Source organism: Syngnathus floridae, chromosome 11, assembly GCF_059516105.1.
Source record: "Syngnathus floridae isolate MCC-2025c chromosome 11, RoL_Sflo_1.0, whole genome shotgun sequence".
Taxonomy (NCBI): domain Eukaryota; kingdom Metazoa; phylum Chordata; class Actinopteri; order Syngnathiformes; family Syngnathidae; genus Syngnathus; species Syngnathus floridae.
Window position 1 is genome coordinate 7,837,470 of NC_142423.1, and position 20,118 is coordinate 7,857,587.

General features: G+C 43.7%; 1 protein-coding gene across 2 annotated transcripts; it reads left to right on the top strand.

Annotated features, from left to right (window-relative positions):
• The first annotated feature begins 854 nt into the window (after positions 1 to 854).
• On the top strand, positions 855 to 19,640 carry wnk2 (WNK lysine deficient protein kinase 2). Of its 2 annotated transcripts, none has more exons than XM_088389445.1 (28): positions 855 to 2,295; positions 5,977 to 6,149; positions 6,224 to 6,444; positions 6,786 to 6,943; positions 7,434 to 7,522; positions 7,706 to 7,925; positions 8,257 to 8,515; positions 8,626 to 8,933; positions 9,042 to 9,761; positions 10,167 to 10,280; positions 10,578 to 10,688; positions 11,252 to 11,812; positions 11,888 to 11,937; positions 12,048 to 12,210; positions 12,291 to 12,407; positions 12,476 to 12,646; positions 12,721 to 12,763; positions 12,829 to 12,966; positions 13,193 to 14,055; positions 14,546 to 14,603; positions 14,700 to 14,764; positions 14,839 to 15,422; positions 15,590 to 15,822; positions 16,119 to 16,349; positions 16,452 to 16,550; positions 17,211 to 17,255; positions 17,444 to 17,760; positions 17,966 to 19,640. In XM_088389445.1, exons 1-28 carry the CDS (start codon positions 1,534 to 1,536, stop codon positions 18,254 to 18,256), a joined length of 7,164 nt encoding a protein of 2,387 aa, XP_088245571.1. In that variant the 5' UTR covers positions 855 to 1,533; the 3' UTR covers positions 18,257 to 19,640. The 2 variants fall into 2 exon arrangements, with proteins under 2 accessions (XP_088245571.1, XP_088245572.1); XM_088389446.1 differs by lacking the exon at positions 9,042 to 9,761 and adding an exon at positions 10,826 to 11,101 and having other exon boundaries at positions 856 to 2,295.
• Positions 19,641 to 20,118: the final 478 nt, after the last annotated feature.

A 20,118-nucleotide genomic window follows, 5' to 3' on the forward strand; every position in this document is an offset into this window, starting at 1 on the left:
ACCTAAACAGGAAAGTAAAAAAATGTAAACAGCCCTTCGGAAAAAAAAAAGTGTGTGGCCCGTGGCTTGGGTTACCATGATTAATAATGTAGAGGTGAGGAATGTCAAAGCAGACCATGGAGCGTTAGCTTTTTTTGTAAGCTACACTCATTAATAGCAGAACTTGGAAGTCGGTGGAAGCTGCCGATTAATTTTTGGGGGGCATTATGTCCTGTAAGCCTACAGTAGTTCTCAAATTTTGTAACTACCAAGTACCAAAAAATTATAATTTGAGTCAAATAGCGAAAAATAATCTAGTGCACCAAATTTGAACATTTAATACAGCGATTCTTTCACGCACCACTAGAGGAAGCTTATGTACCACTAGTTATTAGTACCACTTGACAATCACTGGTAGTGTGTTTTTTTGGTCTGGCCCTAAAAATAACTCACAATGATGGGACGTCACATTGTGATTTCCTAGGAATTGTCAAAACTGGTCATATGAAAATGTAAACATTTGCAGCCTTTTAGACAAACGAATTGTTGTATATTGATTGTTATTTCATACCTTCTTACATTATATTGGCAATTCTTGTTCGAAATCATTAAAATGATCATTATATTTTCTCAGAGGAATATAATTAATTATCAGTTGAATATCATTAAAGATAATTTGAGCAACTTTGGGCATTCAGAAGTGTTGATAAAACTGCAGACGGATACGGCTCTTTCTGTGTGTAGGACAGATGCTGAGTGTAGAAGAAAAAAAATCACTCACTCCACACGTTTTCCACGTGGGTTGTGCCACTCAATGGCACAACCCAAAGAGAGAGAGAGGGGGGAGTTAGTGAGTGTAGCGTTGCCTTACTTTCCCAAACATGGTCCAGCATCATGGGTTGACAATACAAGAGGGAGTCGCCTAAAAACCTGGATTGGACGCGCTGCAGTTGGGGCGTGGGCTTTTGTGCCGTGAACTTGTCCACATTCTCGCTTACATCGTGGAGAAATAGAAGCCTGGGCTGTGCCGTGCAGGGAGGGGGTGAGAAGTGTGCCGCAGTGAGCATAATCTGATAAGCGCTTCTGTTCTATTCAAGATCCTGCACTGCGCTCCGGGATGTCACTCGCGGGAGAAAAGTGCGTGTGGTCGGGGGAGGGAATACTGAGCTCGTGCTATTTGCACCCGGATGCCGGCTTTTTATTTGCGGGCGTGTCGCTCGCTGAGCTTGGCATCTGTGCACGTGACCTGTCCCATGAAATAGCCTACGCAGGGATTAGTATGAATAGCACATCGTAAACATTCCGGCTGGTCATTTTCAAGCGTTTTTTTTTTAAATTTATTTTTAACTGCAGGTGCAATGGCATCAAGTGGATTCATGCGTGCTACGCAGTCGCAACAAGGTGCGCGCTGAGGTAAACTTGCACGGAGTAAAGCGCGCACGATCCCAGCTGGACATTTTTGTTGGAGGGTGGGGGGGTTAGGGGGGCGGAGATGCTCTGGATCCTAAACAATCCCGAGGCCGTACATTGTGGGCTTCCGAACTGCGTCACTGCATGCAAGTGCGGCTGCAGGTAGGCGAGCCACCACCGGAGAGCACCGCTCCCCTCCGCATCCTCCGCACACAATGTCGAGCGACTAACACATCAGCGGCGATGCATGCGGCGGAGGATTCGAGCAAAGATCCGCCACTTGGATCAACGTTTTCCTCGACGCCCGATTTGGACTCTGATATTAACGCCAATGCTTTCAGGCCCATTTATGAGAACGGCGCGGATGACAATGTCAACGTCCAGAACACAACCCTGCGAGGGGCCAGCGACCCCAGCGCCTATCCCTCCTCGGACTACCGCGGGCTGGTCCGTCACAGGTTCATTCGGCGGAGTTTGTGGCTGTCGGATCACGAGGAGCAGATGTTGGACACGGCAGAGTGTGCCACCAGCGCCCCGGCGCTCATCATCGACCTGCGCTCCATCGTCGGCCAGTCTCGGAGCCGGACTTTACACGCCACGCGTCTGGGCAACCAGGAGAAGTCGAGGTCGGAGAGTCATTTGGAAGGAAAGGACGACACCGGTGCCAGCGAGGAGAAACGTGAAGCGTGCCAAAGCGAGGTCAAGGAAGAGGGCGTTTCATGTGACGTCACCAGCAAAGCAGGAAGCGATGAGAACGAAGAGGAGCCAGGGATGAAGGCCGTGTCCACCTCACCTGGGGGCCGCTTTCTCAAGTTCGACATTGAGTTGGGGAGAGGCTCCTTCAAGACGGTCTACAAGGGGCTTGACACGGACACTTGGGTGGAGGTTGCATGGTGCGAACTGCAGGTGGGTTTAAAGAAGATGGTGACGTCACAAATTCCATAATTTGTTATACCTAACAAGATCCAAAGCTTTTTCAAAAGTAAAGCAACGTAACAAAACATTCTCAAAAAATCTGTCAGAATCCCACTTATAGTTGGAATGACCAGCTCAACTTGAATGCAACACACCAAGAATTTAGAATTGCATTTTTATTACTGATATACAATATTTTGGTCCAAAAGTAAGATAGCTGCTTGATAACTGAACTGTAATTTCACATATCACTAATCTGTATCCTGTGTGAATATAATCTAATGATCAGTCTAAATGCCATCCATGTGATGAGCAGATTAGCCTAGATCTCAGATGCCCTTTCACAACTTAAAATGTTCTAGGGGAATGCATTTTCAAGCCTAAAAATAACAATCTGACTCAATATGTACTTTGATTAAGTTTAAATACATGACCCGTTTTTAGATGGAACATACTGTGGTGCAGGTGCAGTGGGCTGTAAAATCAAGACTGAGTCAGCATTTTCTCTCATTTTTATGATCTTGTAATTCACAATAATTTCTCTTCTTAATGGTTATAACATAGTGACTTAGGCTCACACTGACTGGCAATTTCAATTTTATTGATCCATTCGGGTTCTTGGAGGAAAATGATCTACTCTTGGAGAGGATTTACATGCAATGTTTATAATTAAGTAATATTAACCAATAGTATAATTATAATATAAAGGGTTAAACATGTTGATAACACAATATGATAATAATGTAGTGGATATAAAAAATATACACAGCACTGTTAAAATATCAGGTTATGTGATATTTAAAAAAAAAAAGAGACGAAGATAAGTAATTTCAAATTGTTTTCCACTGTTATGACGTATAATAAATATAATTTGGTTAAGGGCCATTTAAACCAACGTTGTGCATTGGGGGCAGTTTTTCTTCAGGTGAAACTGGGGCCTTTGGAAATGCGGAAGAAAATGTGAGCAGTTCAGAATAGTGATCTGTTTAAGAACTAAACCTTCAGACTTCTGTTAGAAATAAGCAAAAACATCAAGAAAATATTCTACAACATCTGAACTTTATTCAGGGCATCATTGTCACTTTAAGTGGCAGGAATGTGCTGACACCCATTTAACTTAAATTTGAATTGTTATTGGTTTATTCTTAACACAATCTATTTTTTTTTTTTGCAAAATTGCCATTTTTAATAGTGGCGCAATGCATTCAAATCTACTTTTTTTTTTTTTTGACGGATTTAAAGATTCTCCCAAAGAAGGCTTAAATCTTAATTTCCTTCCATCTGCCGAAAGAAAAAATACTAACTGCACTACAATAGAGGGCGGGTGGGGCACATTTGTGGGATGTGCCACAGGGGACGACGTTCTCTTATGCATCAGGCATGGCCGTGCGTGTGTGATTGTATTTATATTGTCTGAGCAGCTTCTTAGGAGAGATCTAATGATGATTCAACCCTTCTGTGCCTTGAGACCATGCAGGGCCTGCCCTTTAGATCTTCCTTGCCTACGCACCACTCTTATGAAGCTGTTGTATAAGTCACAGCATGACACAGCAGAAAAAGGTGGCCAACTCGTAGCGGTGTGGAGAGGCTCACAAGTATTTCAAGGGGGCCTGGCTGCCAAATGCCCCCAAAAAAATGCTGAGGAAGACGAATGAAACAAATTAAGCAGCCATTTAGTGAAATAGCAACACCTTTTTTGAGAGCTCGATTCCACAGATCATCAATTGATTGATGATGAGGCTGCGCTGAATGCTAAAACATCAGTTCATGGAGCCCCCCCTCTAAAGTGTTGCAAGACAGTTGCGCCTGGGGAGTAAATCCTGCTGATGCAGCTCTCTGCAGCAAGAGAGGGGAGAAGGAAAGGTTGGCTCCAGGAGATAACAATGTATGCTAGTATGTTCACTCCTGTTCAAAAATAATGAGAGAAAAACATGCAAATCAGTGTTGCATCTTTTTTTTTCTTATATTGACACAGCTTGAAGAAATTCCCTGAGAAGTCAGTAATGAGGCAAAAGTCTTATTTTATCAACAATTAATGATCAGTGGCAACATGGTTGACCTTGAGGTTAGCAGAAAATTTGCCTCACAGTTCTGAGGTTCATTTGTAAAAGATAAAAAGCTGAAGTGAGAAGTACTGTACATTTTGTCCCAAAACCTACCATTCCTATTTCGTTCAAAGTAGGCGTAAGTATTGACATGGATGCTGCCGATATCAGCCACCAATACTTAAGGCAGACAGTCTGACATAGAGGAAGTCCTCCTTGACAGTAGTTGGCGCTATACTATGGCAGAAAACAAAGGTCTTCGTTGAAATTGTATTCCTCCAAAATACTAGAAGTATCGGTACTCCATTTTGGTGAGTACTCAAAATGACTACTGGGTCTGGAAAAAAAAGTGGTATCAAACAACCTTTACTCGAAACCTTTCATAACCTCTATGACTGTTTGAAAAACGTGCTGAATTAAGCTTTTGTTGGCTTCATGTCGCTCCGAATAATACCTAAAAGAAAATAGAAGAAAGGAACTAAGTAATGACTTTTGGGACACTCTGTATTTAAGTGACCTCACATGTCACTTACATACATGTACCTCAGTAGCATTACCAGAAATGTACATGACAAACTAAACTATGTACAAGTTTTTATTTACTTGTTAATGGCATTATCTCGACAAGAAATTACTGTACTGTATGGTGGCGAAAAACATTAACACAAGATTATTTATTTAATTCAAAACTTGCTATCTTTGAGCAATGTGCCTGTTACTGCACCTGCACACGCCATATGCGCAATGAGAAAACCCTGCAGTGATGAATTATGATGCAAAAATGAATATTTTACCATAATTTCTAAGCGCTTAGATTTGGACTTTGAATAATTCAAACAAATTTCCTGTTTGGAGTAAATATATCATCCCGAAATTTAAATAAAATTCCGTTTAATTCTCCTGTAGCAAAGCTCAAATTGTGCGGTTCGGAGCAAATGTAATCTGAGAGGCATGAGGCTGCAGACTGACTGCTCAGGTCACGATGGCCCACTGAAATCCGATCCCTCGGCATCGGTCTATAATCGATGCGCACAAAGTGCAGTGTAACAATGTGTGTGTGTGTGTTTGCTAGAAAGCAGCCTCATCATTTACCTGAACAGTGCAGTTAAGAAAGCAAAGACGTCATGCGTGTTTGTAATATGCTTATTTAAGCCACAAGGAAATTAATGTTGTTTCCTATTTTTTTTTCACATCAATTCAGGAAAAGAATATATGTATACTTGAATCATGTTTCATTTCAAATCCAGGAACAAAATGATAAAATTTGCATCATTCCATGATTTGAATATGTGACTTGTTCTCAACATGTAATGTTATGTCGTACTGTTTGAAAATATGGGTCGGATATGGACACTGTTGTTTTTATTCAACACACAAAAAAACAAATGAGCTGAAAAGAACCCGCATGTTTTTCTTCATGCCTCAGTCGTGCTCACTCTCAACATGAGCCGCTGGCTATTCACAATTTCCCCCTGAAGTTACTCAAGCAAGTAGTAAGAACGATTTGAAAGGTCATTTTTGACTTGTTTATTATTACAAATGTCTTCCGATATCACACTGCAAACACTGCTAGAAAAATGAATTAATATCTACAACCAAAATAATTGTCTTTTTGAATGTTCCAAAGGAGCGGAAACTGTCCAAGGTGGAGAGGCAAAGGTTCAAGGAGGAAGCTGAGATGTTGAAAGCTCTTCAACACCCCAACATCGTGAGATTTTATGATTTCTGGGAGTCGCCATTGAAAGGAAAGAAGTGCATAGTTCTGGTCACAGAGCTCATGACCTCAGGGACACTCAAAACGTGAGTGCAAATGCTTCACATTCAAAAAATCATCTCCAGCGTTTCGCCACGATTCTGTTAAATTTCTCCTTCAGGTATTTGAAACGCTTCAAGGTGATGAAGCCCAAAGTTCTTCGGAGTTGGTGCAGACAGATCCTGAAGGGCCTCCATTTCCTGCACACCAGGACGCCCCCAATCATTCACAGAGACCTCAAGTGTGACAACATCTTCATCACAGGCCCCACGGGCTCCGTCAAGATCGGCGATCTGGGCTTGGCAACTCTGAAGAGGGCTTCTTTCGCGAAAAGTGTTATCGGTTAGCTCGACACATGCACTGATCATGTTAGCATCACGCTTAAACCAAAAATGTATAAGGTAGATACAGTAAGCAACTGAATGATTTATGCATGATGCCCTTTAATTTTTAATAATTTTTTTTTGCTCCATTACTATGTCCTTTAAGATTATATAGCCAATTATTTGGCAGAACTTATTATTAGTTTCAGAAAAGGCCCAATAATAGCTGCTCTAATTGGCTGGCAGATTAATCAGTCGGACCTTAGCGACTGGTTTCTTTAAGAGCTTAATTGAATTCATAGCAGTATTGTTTCTGTACGTGAGACTCTATTCACATTTCACTTTGTTTGAACGGTCCAGGCACACCAGAGTTCATGGCTCCAGAGATGTACGAGGAGCACTATGATGAGGCTGTGGATGTCTACGCCTTCGGCATGTGCATGTTGGAGATGGCCACGTCTGAATATCCTTACTCGGAATGTCAAAACGCAGCACAAATCTACCGCAAAGTCACTAGCGTGAGTTTCCTTGAGCTTTTTTTAAAATATTTTTATGAAGTCTGAATTTGACTCAATCACCGTAGGGGGGTAATGGAAATTAGCATTGCTAATTTAAAACGCTCATCAAGCATCTGGTCCTTTAGTATAAAAATGTCAGCAACATAAACATGTTTAACATACAACCATACTAAAAGTTCGAAATTCTGAAACTTTAATTGACTTTACTGGCTGTCTACTTCTTCTTGACACTATCAAACAACACTATCAGTGTCACACTGCTGCCACCTTCAGACTAAGGTGTGGACACCAGTGTGGGCAGTACATTCAGCATCTTTAATATATTCTCCAATATTTTATTAACCAGTGCAAGATTATTTTACTTTCAAAATGTATGCCTCCATAAAAAAGTCTTGATTAATGATTGAAGTACTTTTTTTGGTGTTGCGAAGTGTTTCCTACATCTGTTTATTAATACTGCAGTGTAACTTACTTTTTTCTCTCCACCCAGGGCGTAAAACCTGCCAGCTACAGCAAAGTAAGCGACCCAGAAATTAAGGAGATAATTGGAGAGTGCATCTGTCATAGATGGGAGGAAAGGTAAGTGTGTGACAACTGTCACATATGTAGGTAGAGGCTGACCTTTAACCTTAAGTCTGTTGTCATGTTGCTGCTCCTGTGTTATGACGTCCATGCCAGTATTTGGCTGTGATACGGTTCACGTTTGTGTGCTGTGCGTCATTCACTGACCTAAGTCGCTGTTGTGCTGTTCATTTCCCGCAGGTACTCCATCAAGGACCTTTTGAATCACGCCTTCTTTGCAGAGGATACGGGGGTGAGGGTGGAGCTTAATGAAGAGGATGACGGGAAAAAATCCTCAATCGCATTGAAGCTGTGGGTTGAGGATCCAAAAAAACTAAAAGGGAAATACAAGGACACCGGTGCGATTGAGTTCACGTTCAACTTGGTGAACGAGGACCCAGAAGTTGTTGCGCAAGAAATGGTAAACATAATTGCAGTTGTGCTCTTTTACACCTTATCTTAGGGCTACATTCATATTAAGAAAATCTAGGTTGATTTGAAACCTAAAATCCTTTACCAAGTCATTTCCTTCAGGTTGTTCTTCTTTAGGTCACAACCGAGTTCACAATGAATCAACAGCGCCTCTGCTGGTTGCACCCAAGTAGAACACTTCATTATACCTCAATTACTTCAAGACACAATTAGCCAACAAACACATTAGAATAATAATAATAGTAATAATAATTATAATAATAATAAATCATAGTGTCTGTTTAATATATGTACTTAGTGTCTCCCAATGTGTGTCGTAGGTGGAGTCTGGCTTTTTTCTGGACTGCGATGTGAAGATTGTTGGGAAGTCAATTCGGGACCGAGTGGCTCTGATCAAATGGAGACGGGAGCGCACCTTCCCAGCGGGGAACAGCGAGGCGTCCGTGAAGAAGACGCAGCAGAACCTCCTACAGGTACCCGGACAACAGGGGACCACATTGGCGCCAACCGAGTATGACGACCAGGAGGCGGAGCAGCAGACCTTGATTTGTACAGTCCCCGTAACCACGTCGACTACACGTAAGAATGTGCAAATGAAATGAAAACCCGTCAAGACACTCTGTGGTGATTTTAAAATGAAATACTACTCAAGGATCCACTTATTGACTTTGAAGTTCACTCTCTTACAGTAGACAGCGGCGTGAGCTCCACCATCCAATTGGACAATCTCAGCAAACAGCAAAATGGCTGCTACCAGTCACCGCCTGAGACCATCTGCACGGTTCAGTCGGTCTACAGTCCTCCTGCGCAGCTGGAAGCTCCAGTGCAGCAAGGCCCCTACCAGCAAACCACAGCACAGGCCTCGCAGGACCAATACCTACAAGAATCCACACAGCTACATCAGGGAGCCTACCAGCAAACCACAGGTCAGCTACATGCTGGGACCTACCAACAACCTGCTGCACAATTGCACTTAGGGCCAGACGACGCTCAAACAGTAAGTAAACACAAATCCGCCTCCCATTTTTTTCTCCTTATCGTCAATTGTCCTTGCGACTTATAATAACACATTTTTATGTCCTTTCTCGGAATGATATCTGATCAGCGTCACCACAGTGATCCCTTTGTAAAGCATGACATCACCACCAGGGGCGCTGTTTGCCCCAGATGTGAAAGTGCATCTCAGGTTGACATGTTGCAATGTAGGACTCAGTCAAGAGCCTGTTTTGCCTGCTCATGTCGCAGAGGCAGCTTGTTTTCGAACTGTTCCCAAACTTCGTCTTTATCATCTGTCCTCCTGTCCCCTCATCAATTTTCTCATCATGACTCAGCGAGTTTTTACACTTCACCTCTCCTGCCCCTGAAGCCGCCCCGCTCCTCAAACCAACGACTCAGCGTCCCATGCAGGCCGCAGCCTCACCGCCACTGTGGGACTTGCCTGTCACTCCACCGGTCCAAGAGACGAGGTTCTGCGGGACACGCCCACGTTCACTCCTTGCCCACGTCTTCTCAGATTACCTCAATCTCAAAACCTGCCTCACCCACATCCTGTCCGCTCAGTCTACCTTCACTCAATTGGCCACCTTCAAATCTATTTGAGGGTGGCGATCTCTGTCTTCTTAACCACTGTCTCCATCACATCGTCGGGCGCAGAACAAGTTCACCTACACTGTCACAGAGTGGCGCTAACCGTCATGCATCTCCTTTAATTGATCATGCTGACAAGACTCAGAGCCTTAAAGTTCCACTGTCGTCAGCTAACCCCGGTCTGGATAACAGGCTCCTCTTACCAACATGTGACAACAAAGGCAGAGCAGAAACACTGGTAGGTTAGAGAAGCAAGCTGTAAGGCAAACACCGCCACTGCGGCAGCCTGCTGCATTTTTTATGATCCCGCAAGCTGTAAGGATCTCCATAGAAATGTACAACAAATAGCCTTTGCTCCTGCTTATCAAAAAAAAAAATGATGCCATCATTTTAGATCGAGCACTGTGCAATGGCGCAACAAAAATAATATGCAGCCCTAGTGAGTCATGCCACTGCAATTCACTTTTCCCATCCAGCTTCCCCTGTTGGATCCCTGCCCAAAAAGATAGACGAGCTTTCCCCTGCTTCAGTACACAGAGCATTTTGACCTTGAACTCGAGTTAACATTCGCAAACACTTTTTGGTATGATGAGTCATCGTGTAGTTATTGGTTAACGTGGGCTGTCATATTTGTTTCTGACAGACACTTTCTGCTCCATCCCCTCCTACGCAACCTGGTAGACAGACAGCACAGAGCTTCCCGGCTGCAACGCCCATCGTACAGACGCATCTTACTGCTCAACCTGGTCAGGAACAGGTACATGAATATTATGTGGGATGTTAACACAACAGAAAACATAACAAGAAGCCACACAACTTTCTATCAAAAGCCAAACTCATCCTTTGTTGAGATAAGACTTGTGAGTTAAACATTCAGATTTCTTTTTTTTGACACTTAATAATTTTTGTATTTTGGTCATGTTGATTTTATTTCTTTTCTTGTAAACAAATAAGACATGTATGTACACATACATAAAAAAAAAAACATGATGCCAGTTGAATTGTGCTATTATTTTCTATTCCTGCATAAACACAATTCAATTTTCTTTCTTAGCAATTATCTGCTGAGCAGACGACAGCTCACTTGAGTCCTCCTGACTTATCGACCAGTTTTCCACAGACCACTGCACCCCCTCCTCTACTACCCCTTCACATCAGCACACAGGTGTGTAATCGGAACTCGGTACGTAGCGTGAGGTTCTAAATCTGTTTGACCCGGGACGCCTGCGTGAATACAATTTGCATTGAATAGGCGACTTTGTATATCATCATTGTATATCATTTTCCCTTTTTCTTTCCTAGTTTCCCTCACCATATTGTGTTCAAGCAGGGGGCCTCAATCCCCCTCCTATCTTCTCGGCTCCCCTAGCTAGCTCTTACTACTCACCTTCACCGCACCCCACCATCATTCCCTTGAATCCTCATTTTGCTTTTAGCACCCATCAGTCCACACCTCAGCAGGTGGCACTCCCTTCCATGAGCACTTCCAGCTTCCATTACACCCCTTCCTTAGCGCTCTCCCAGGTACAACTCACCCCATACCCCGTCCCCCACCCTGAGCAAGAACTGGCTGAACAGGTGAATATTTGCCTTGTAGTTCTAACTGTGATGATTGGAAATGAGGTGGACGATGGTGCAATGCTTGCATTGCTCATGCATTGGGCCATTTCAAAACTATTAACTGCCTATCTATTAATCAATTCCTCCATTTTTGTTTTGTTTTCCTAGGCGGAGACAAACAATCCACAGGGAAATTTAGAAGATCAACTTTCGGCCCCGATTCAACCTGTTCTACCTACTATTCAGATTCCTCTCTGGGGAAGTGGAACGGATATAGAAAGTGCTGCAGCCGGCACGGACTTAAATGTAGCCTCTGCATTTCACACCTCAGCGCCACCCTCAGCTGCAGCGGATGTGGAAACCCAAACCCCAGCACAAAGCGGAACTTTAATCCAGCTAAAGAGCCAAGCGGCAGGACAAATACCGGCTCAGTCTGTCGCTTCAGTCTCATTTCAAGCTACAGCTGAACCTGCAATTCAAACATCAGGTTCACCAAAGGTTTTGGATGATTCCTCGGCATCAGGACAAACCTGTGTACCGGGATTGGTCTCAGTTCCAAGCTCCGTCCCGCAACCAGCTCAGACTGGTCCTCCTGCTCCTACTTCTGTGCCAGCTTCAGTTCCGCAGTCTGCTGGAATCCAGACCGCAGTCTCAATGACATCTGAATGTATAAGCCAGAAAAAAGAAGTGCCGGCTGCTTGCAATTTAGCGCAAGATCCCTGCACAGAGGTATGGCAGACACGAGATATGTTTGATTTTGAGTGCTGCATCCCTGCACATTAACAAATGTCCAAACATTTTCAGGATGTGTTTCAGGAAAAAACAGGATCATTGCCCAACCATGCCTATGACAGGTATGTGTGCATTTTTGTAGCAATCTTTTGATTCTGTACATTAACTAAAATGGATGTTATATATTTGTGTGCCACAACGTGAGTATTTTTTTTTTTCCATTTTCTCTCAGCCCCTACTCTGATGTTGCATCCGGCAAAGAAGCGAGTGATGGGTATGACAGCTTGGCCAGTGGAGGGAAGGGGGAAGGGAAACACAGGAAACATCACCGCAAGTCCACCCGGACGCGTTCTCGGCAAGAAAAGACGAGCAAACCCAAACTGAGCATGCTCAATGTAAGAAAGAGGATTCATATCTTTATTTTCAGTTGCATTTTCCTTAAAGCGATTGCAACGTGTGGCCTCCTCCCTGCCAGGTTTGCAACACAGGTGACAAAAGGGTTGAATGTCAGCTGGAGACTCACAATCACAAAATGGTGACGTTTAAATTCGATCTGGATGGCGATGCTCCCGAGGAAATCGCCACTTACATGGTTGGTTCGACCCTGATCTTCATGTCTTTACTCATAGTTGAAAAACATGTGGCATTGTTTACCTTTAGGTGGAGAATGGATTTATCCTTCCCTTAGAAAAAGAGATCTTCATCGACCAGTTAAAGGACATTGTGGATAAAGCTGAAGACATGCTGAATGACGACACGGAGGGGGAGAGGGTGTCTACTTTGAGTTGTAGCCCGCAACAAGGCCAGACCTCGGATGGACAAGTAGGGGAGGTAAGGGTAATGCAGATACATTTTTGCCAAAAATACCGATTTGCATCTATCACAAGTATCTTTTCTTACTACAGAGTCAACAATCTGGAGCATCCCAGCCTGTCTACCAGCAAAATGGTAAAGTGCTTTAACACCCACAGCATCTTCATAATTCTCATTTTCTAAATACACGGGAATTGCAGTTCTTCACACAGGAAAGCGATGGTTCATAATCTGTCCTGTGGAGGAGACACCCTTTTCCAGCCAGGAGCCCACATCTGAAGGGACAACTTCACAGTCTCCTAGCAGTTCAGCTAACACGCAACTGCCTGGCAGGCGAGGTAATGAATATTCATCAGAATTTGCAAAAGATTTTGGAAGGGGTTGTAAAAAATTGTTTTTCTAAAAGTATGTTTGGCCACCCCATGGCTGCCCCCAAGTAAAAAAAATCCTAACTCCGCCACTGTACTGCGCAAAATCAGATGGCATTGGAATTTGCAGCAGTACTGGGAAAAAAAGGTGATATTTTTATGACTCCTGTGTTTTTTTTTTTTTTTTTTTTTGTAGCTGAAGAGGGCTCATCGTCTACAATGTCTGGTGGGAGCGGAGGCTTCATCCATGATGTGTATGGATTCTGTAGTCCCCCAATTATGTCCAACACTGACCCTCTCCTCTTGGCCAGTCTGTCTCCTCCAGTGTCCGCCCCGCCGGCTCTCCAAACGGTACCGTCAATGGAGCAACTAAGCAGTGTCCATCAAGCGCAACCTGCCAGAGCTCAAACTTTGCCACCATCATCTCCACAAACCTCTTTTCAAATGGATGACCCGCAAGGATCCCCTGTCGCCGCCTCCTCTCCAATTCATTCCTCTTTACCAATGGCGGAGATCATCTGTCCTGTGTCTGCGGTGGACGAAATTCCGTGCTGCCCTCTGGTCATGCCGCTTTCTCTGGATGTGAGCATCTCACCGAGTGGGTCCCCTCTCACTCCTCTTCCACCCCAGGAGCCCGGTTCAGCCAAAGAGTCATTGTCTCTCTCGTATGCCGCCGCCGCCACACGCAGTGAGCGCCCGCAGCAGCCTGTGGTGCTCCACCAGCCTTTCTCCAGTGTGGGCGGGGCCAAAGTGTCCTCACTACCCCAGAGCCCGGCACCATCACAGCACGGCGGAGGACCAGCTGAGTCGGACGGCGAAGGACGACTAGGTCGGGGAGGCTTTGTGGACAGCACCATAAAAACTCTAGATGAGAAACTTCGGAACTTGCTTTACCAAGAATACGCTCCCATGTATCCGTCGGGAGGCATGGCGGAGACGCCGGGTTCCGGGACAGAGTACATCCAATCTCCTCCTGGTCCAGACAGTGCCACTGGCGGGTCAGGAAATAGTACACCAGGTCCAATGGAGGAGAGTCGCTACAGAGCAGGAGAACAACTGGTAGGTTTGATAAACATTTAGAATTGTAATTCTAGATAAAATATAAATCCTGCATTTAAGTTATATTTATGTTTGGGGCAGCAAGCATTTGCTGACTGATGCGCTTATTTTATACCAGTTTTTCTTCCAACTGCAGCTTCATAACTCATAACAGATTATTTATTATTATTATTATTATTTATTATTATAAAAAATATTTTTAAAGAAACAGAATTCACATTAAAGGAATTGCTCAGTTTTCCTCAGTCACTTGTTGCCAGGCAGAGTTTATAGGGCTCAATCCTAATTGCCCCATAGACCAAAATTGTTATCATATGTAAACACAAATTGGCAAGAAGGAAAATTTGCATCTGGCAATTTTATTTCCTAATTTATTGTATTCACACAATATAAGTTATATAAGCATGTCTTTTATCAATTTGGATTTTCTTGTGATACAACTTAACAAACTCTAATGACTGTTATCTGTTTTGTCCACCATCTTCTTTAGCCTCAAATTCCTGAGCGAATGGATAGCTTGAGCACTTTGAGTGACTCAGCCGTGTGTGGTATGTACTTAATTTCCAAACATTGTGCTTCACTTTCCATGTATTCCTATTTTTTTTTTAATTAATTTTTTTGTGCTAAATTTAACTTGTCTCCAGCAATCCAATCCAAAAGGCATGTTTCTCACTCTGTCTCCTGCTCTGGTACAAGAGGCCGCTTTAAGGTGTGTTTGAAGAAAAAAACAAAAAGTGTCTATGGAGTGCAGCAACGTACGCTCATGAGCCTTTCTTTTGCCAGATCATGTCAGTTCCTCCTGAAGTGGCCAACAAGCGTGACGTGAAGCAGAGGAGCTGGAGCAGCTTTGCCTCGCCAGCACATCCTGCAGGTTACAATGTTCCTACAGAGGCCATGACCCCTTCCACCACCATCGGCCGCTTCTCCGTGGTTAGCACCGAGGACGACGTCACGCAGAGGACACGTTGCAGTCGCTACTCAGCGCCGCCTGACTTCTATTTGGACACGCATTCCTCTGTGGCTACCCAGAGCTCCTTGCCTCATACCATCACCTCAGCCTCCGTACCTGTCGACATCACAGTCCACGCTCGCTTCCTCTCTTCGGACTCGGGGGCCGAGAGCAGTCCCGCCAAAGTGGCCCCTGCCACCCCGAGTCAACACGTTCGCTCTGAGCGCAGAGGAAGCGACCTGATGAAGAGGGCGGTGGCCTTCCTCAGACGTTCGGGGCGCAGTAGCAGCGTGCAGAGCTCGGATTCTCCGAGCAGGCACGGAGGCGTGCACGGGTCGGCATACGCCAGCAGCGATAACGACTCGGAGATGGAGGACTCGTCGGACATGAAAAGAGAACTACAGACACTCCGGGAGAAGTGAGCAATACAAGACCTTTTTTTTTTTTTTATGAATGATGACAACTAAACATATTCCCAGATGTACAAATCACATGGGATAGGTTCTAAAAAAAGCATTGTTAAAAAAAAAAAAAGAATTCTAAATATTATGTATAATGTTTATTTTCTTGCTCCAATTTCTTTAGACATTTGAAGGAAATCTCTGAGCTGCAAGCCCATCAGAGAGGAGAAATAGAGCTGCTCTATCTCAGACTTGGCAAAGTCCCTCCCTCCGGCCTGACGTACTCGCACGTTGCGCCCCCTACAGGTCGCAGAAAAAAGTCCGGCAAGCACAGGCTGAAACCTGGCAAGCTCCTCAGCCCTCTTGTTCAACAATTCCGACATGTCGCAAGTAAATCTGGTGACTCCAGCAGACCCAGTGAGTATCAAAATATCCATTTGGCATTTCTATGTGATTTCTGAACAGAAAATATAAATTCTTCCTCCTCTTAACGTGACATAAAATAAAAAATCTCCTTTTGGATGTGAAACCAAAACCAAGGCGGAACTGTAATGTTTGTAAAGTTTTCCAATAAAAGCCATATGTCAACAAAAACAAGATGAAATACAATTCAATTTTGCAATAATGTTGCTGGGTCAATTTGACCCATTATTATTTTCTGGTCAATTTGACCCGACATTAAGGTCCTCCTTAATGTATGTGTTATTTCTTAGCTGTCCCAGGAAGCGGTGACACCACCGTGAGTTTAAACGGCTCTCCAGGCAAGGTGTCCGTCGCCACCCAGGGCCGGGATCCGTCCCGCCCCGGCCACATTCCGAGCTCCATTTCGGAACCCGTGCAAACTCAGCAGCCCTGCTCCCTCAAGGGCTCCTTGTCCTCTGATAACATTTATGCCGGACTATATGCCGGAGATGGCACCAGCACACAAGCACCACCAGGACTGGGTGAGAGCCTCCAAACCAGCACAATACTGTATTGTACCATTGAGCAACATATTGTGGCATTTTTTTTTCAAATGTGTTCTTCTTACTCTGGTGTCTATCCAGGCTGGGCTAATTACCCTCAACCAACCGAGAGAGTGACTTATAAATCCAGTAGCAAGCCCCGAGCTCGATTTCTCAGTGGGCCTGTGCCTTTATCTATCTGTTTGTATCTCTTCTCTTGCTGCTCTGCTTCCCTTATTTTGCGGGCTTTTCTCTTCTCTTCCTCACAACACTGACTTTACTTTTTCTTCTGAAACACAGCTTGTTTTTTTTCCCCACATTTTGCTTCGATTTCTCCATTTTGTCTGGTTTATTCAAACTGTTGACACATTTGTAATTTGACATCAATATGATTGATAATTGGGCTAGCTCAATATATTTTCATTAAAATTAAATGAAAAGAGAAAAGACAACTATGACATATAGTATGTCCTAGGTTTGGATAAACACAATATTTGCTGGCATGAATGCTCTACCAAGATTCATCTTGGTTGAAACCCTCACTGACCACAACCTTGATGACATAGTAAACATGCTCATTTCATAAGGTCCACTGCATCAAAGGTTCTGCTGCTGCTTCTAATGTTTCCGTTGCTTCGTTTAGCTATTTAAGGCATGCAACAAATTACAAAACAATTCTCGTTATGATGCAACACAGTTTCACATGCGAATGCTGGATCATTTTGCTTCTTTATCAACTTCAGTTATTTTTTTTGCTTTGTGTCTCAGCAGCTTTGTTATTGCATCTTGTCCAGTACTGTGCACTGTTGTTCTCTAATGTGAGTCTGAGACAAGTTTTATGAACTCTGCTTTGTCTCTTAGGGTCCACACTGAAGCGATTGTGTCTTGGCAAAGAGCGAGGCAACAGTACGTATGGTATTTCATTTATTTATGTCAATGACTTTGCAATCATGTTTCCCAACACTTACTTAAACGGCCACGGGGTGAGAAGCAGTGTAATACAGTCATGTGAACACAAACAAAAGAAGAGTTTCACAACTACTCATTGTAGTCCTCATTATAAGGGTATTTTCGTGTTTTTTGATTCGTGCCAGGGCCCGGTGCTGGGTTGGGGGTTGTTAATCCATCACAGCAGCCGCCTACTGGTGCCACACCCCCACCTCATCAGCCAGTGATGGGACTGGCACAAGCTCAAGCCAATAACAGCAACAACAAGACAGCCAGCTACGCCGCTTCATCCATCAATGCCACTGAAATCAACCTGCCTGAAGATCTGCAACGACTGATGGACGACTGGACCCAGGAGGTTCTTATTGTCACTCACAGGCCGCGTACCAACTCCCTGCGTATCGGGGGGCAGCAGATTTTGGATCAGATGGTTGCCCCAACTCAAGTTGCAAGTACTTCAGAGGTGAATTTGCAATGTATCGCTCGTATGTGTTCAAGTGTGAGGATATCTTGAAGTTGTTATATCACTATTCACCACTAGATGGCACACATTGATGCTAGGTTGACAAAAATAATTCCACATATTCAAGCGCAGGTCGTACATTTTTGTCATAGATGACGATTCCTATGTGACCCCCCCCGATCTAATCCATCATCCAACCCACAAGGTGACATCATGGATGACCCCCGGCATAGAGAGCGACCACCTCCCCCCGTCCTGGCCCGACAGCCCCGGCATGGCGGTGATCAACGTGTCCTCCGCCGGACCTGGCGCCGTTTGCCAGCTTGTCTCGCCTGTCCCATTCTGGGCCTCTTCCTCTCCTCGCACTTTCAGCCAATCACCTGGGGTGCCCCTCGCCCTTCCTTCCGGAATTTTTGCCTTTCCTCCCGCAAGCCAGGATGCTTCCATCCCAAGTGCATCATATCAACCGCCGGACCCCAAAGCAAGAACTCTTTAATCAGAGTAGCAATGTGTCTTCCAAGTCTTGTACCAAAAAGCAATGTCATTGTACTGTATATAGTGTATTTAACCAGCACGTCACCATCGGCGCATCCTCCGGTCTCTCATTTGCGTACCTGGTGTCCATATTATCATTGAGTGCAGAGCAATGGTACATTTGGTAGTATGAATCGTTTGCGTTGCTCATGACAGCTGACGTACAAGTGTGTGTAATATAAGAACTCTGTACATAGGTTGTGTGTTTGTACAGTTCACAACGAATGATGCATAGGTTATTGCTTCAGCTCCCGTATGTGTGCCTCAGTGCAAGCCTTTAGCCGCCACTGTGAAGATTTCTGGACTAGACGAGTACGACCTGCTTTCTCAGTCCAAGGTCAAGTGTCCCCCAATCCCCATCAATGAAACGCTTCTAGCACAAGCTCTTGGAATTTTGACGAGACATTGGAAGGGACTTTACCTTCACTTGAAAAACACCGGCGAGTGTGCCTTGTATTGTAATTTCCGAAGATGAGCATTTAGGTCCGAAGCAGCCATGAGTTAATGTTCTTGATTCAAATCATCAAAAATGGACAGGAGGGAAAAAAATGATTACACAAATGCTATCATTTCATTGCATTGCAGGAATAAACAATAATAACAATGAAAATAATCACTGAGGGTTATACCTGTAGAATGTGCATAAAACTTTTCTGTATTTTCGCCCCACTTGCTGACTTAAGTACTTACTAGTGAACATACACAAAATGGCGGGGAAATGGTTTTCGGGAAGAAATTTCACTTTGACTCATTGGGCTCAAAATGTCAAAGGAACCCTAAAAGTCCTGAATCACTTCTAGCCGCTTGCGTTACATAGGATTGCCTTTGAGAAACTTTTAAGAGTTACTGTGAGGTTGCTGGTGATGACATAAAGCACACCAAGAATGGGAATTACTCCAATGTCATTTGTGCAATGCGTTGTTGTTTTTTGTTTTCGAAGCTGTGTGACTCCATTGGAAGTGCTCTCACAAATGCTGTGGCCATCCTTTGAAATAGTTTCCATTAACATTCACTTTTCAACATTGCCCAACTGATATATAGTCTCGGAATAATTGTAAATTTAGAAAGCACTTTGCAGACTCTGCGTCTATGACGAATGTTTAGTGGAAGGCTAGAGTGAGTTTAAGGTGATAAACTTCCTGATGTGGTTTCAAACTTGTATATTTTAATGCATATTTCTTTTCATAATATTTAATTTTGCTTTCTCTGTAACATGAGTAAACCCAACTTTTGACATTATTCATGCTTGCAATGTATGTATTGGCCTGTCGCGTCCCCATACTGGTGACAAACGCACTGAACCGCACACAATGAAACAAAAATAAAAATGATACTGTGTATGTGCAGTACAGTGCTTAGCATACTTATGCAATTGGAAATTTTGCTTTTAAGGCTATTTTGAGCTCACAACAAACTGAACAAGATTGAGGAATTTCAAAATTCAATGCATCAAAGGCTTGCTCAAGGGCTTAAAGGACAGAGTCATAACAATCTACAACAAATAATACACGAGTAAACTGAATCATCGATTTTCTTTGAATGAACAGGCACTTTAGTCAGGCTGTAATGTTAACACAATTCCATTTCTGGTAAACTCTTTATCGGACATGCTGCTACCGGGAATTGCACAACAGGTCAACGATACTCAGTACACGAGCTGTATCACTATGTTTGCCTTTAATTGTATTTTTTATTTTTGCAGAACAGGTTACAACTGATCTATTCCCCACCATCTTTTCTTACATTTTTAGATCAAACTTGAGCTTCAACATTTTTTTGCAATTGGTGAGAATGATGAGAAGTGGTCCGAAGTTGTTTGAAGTG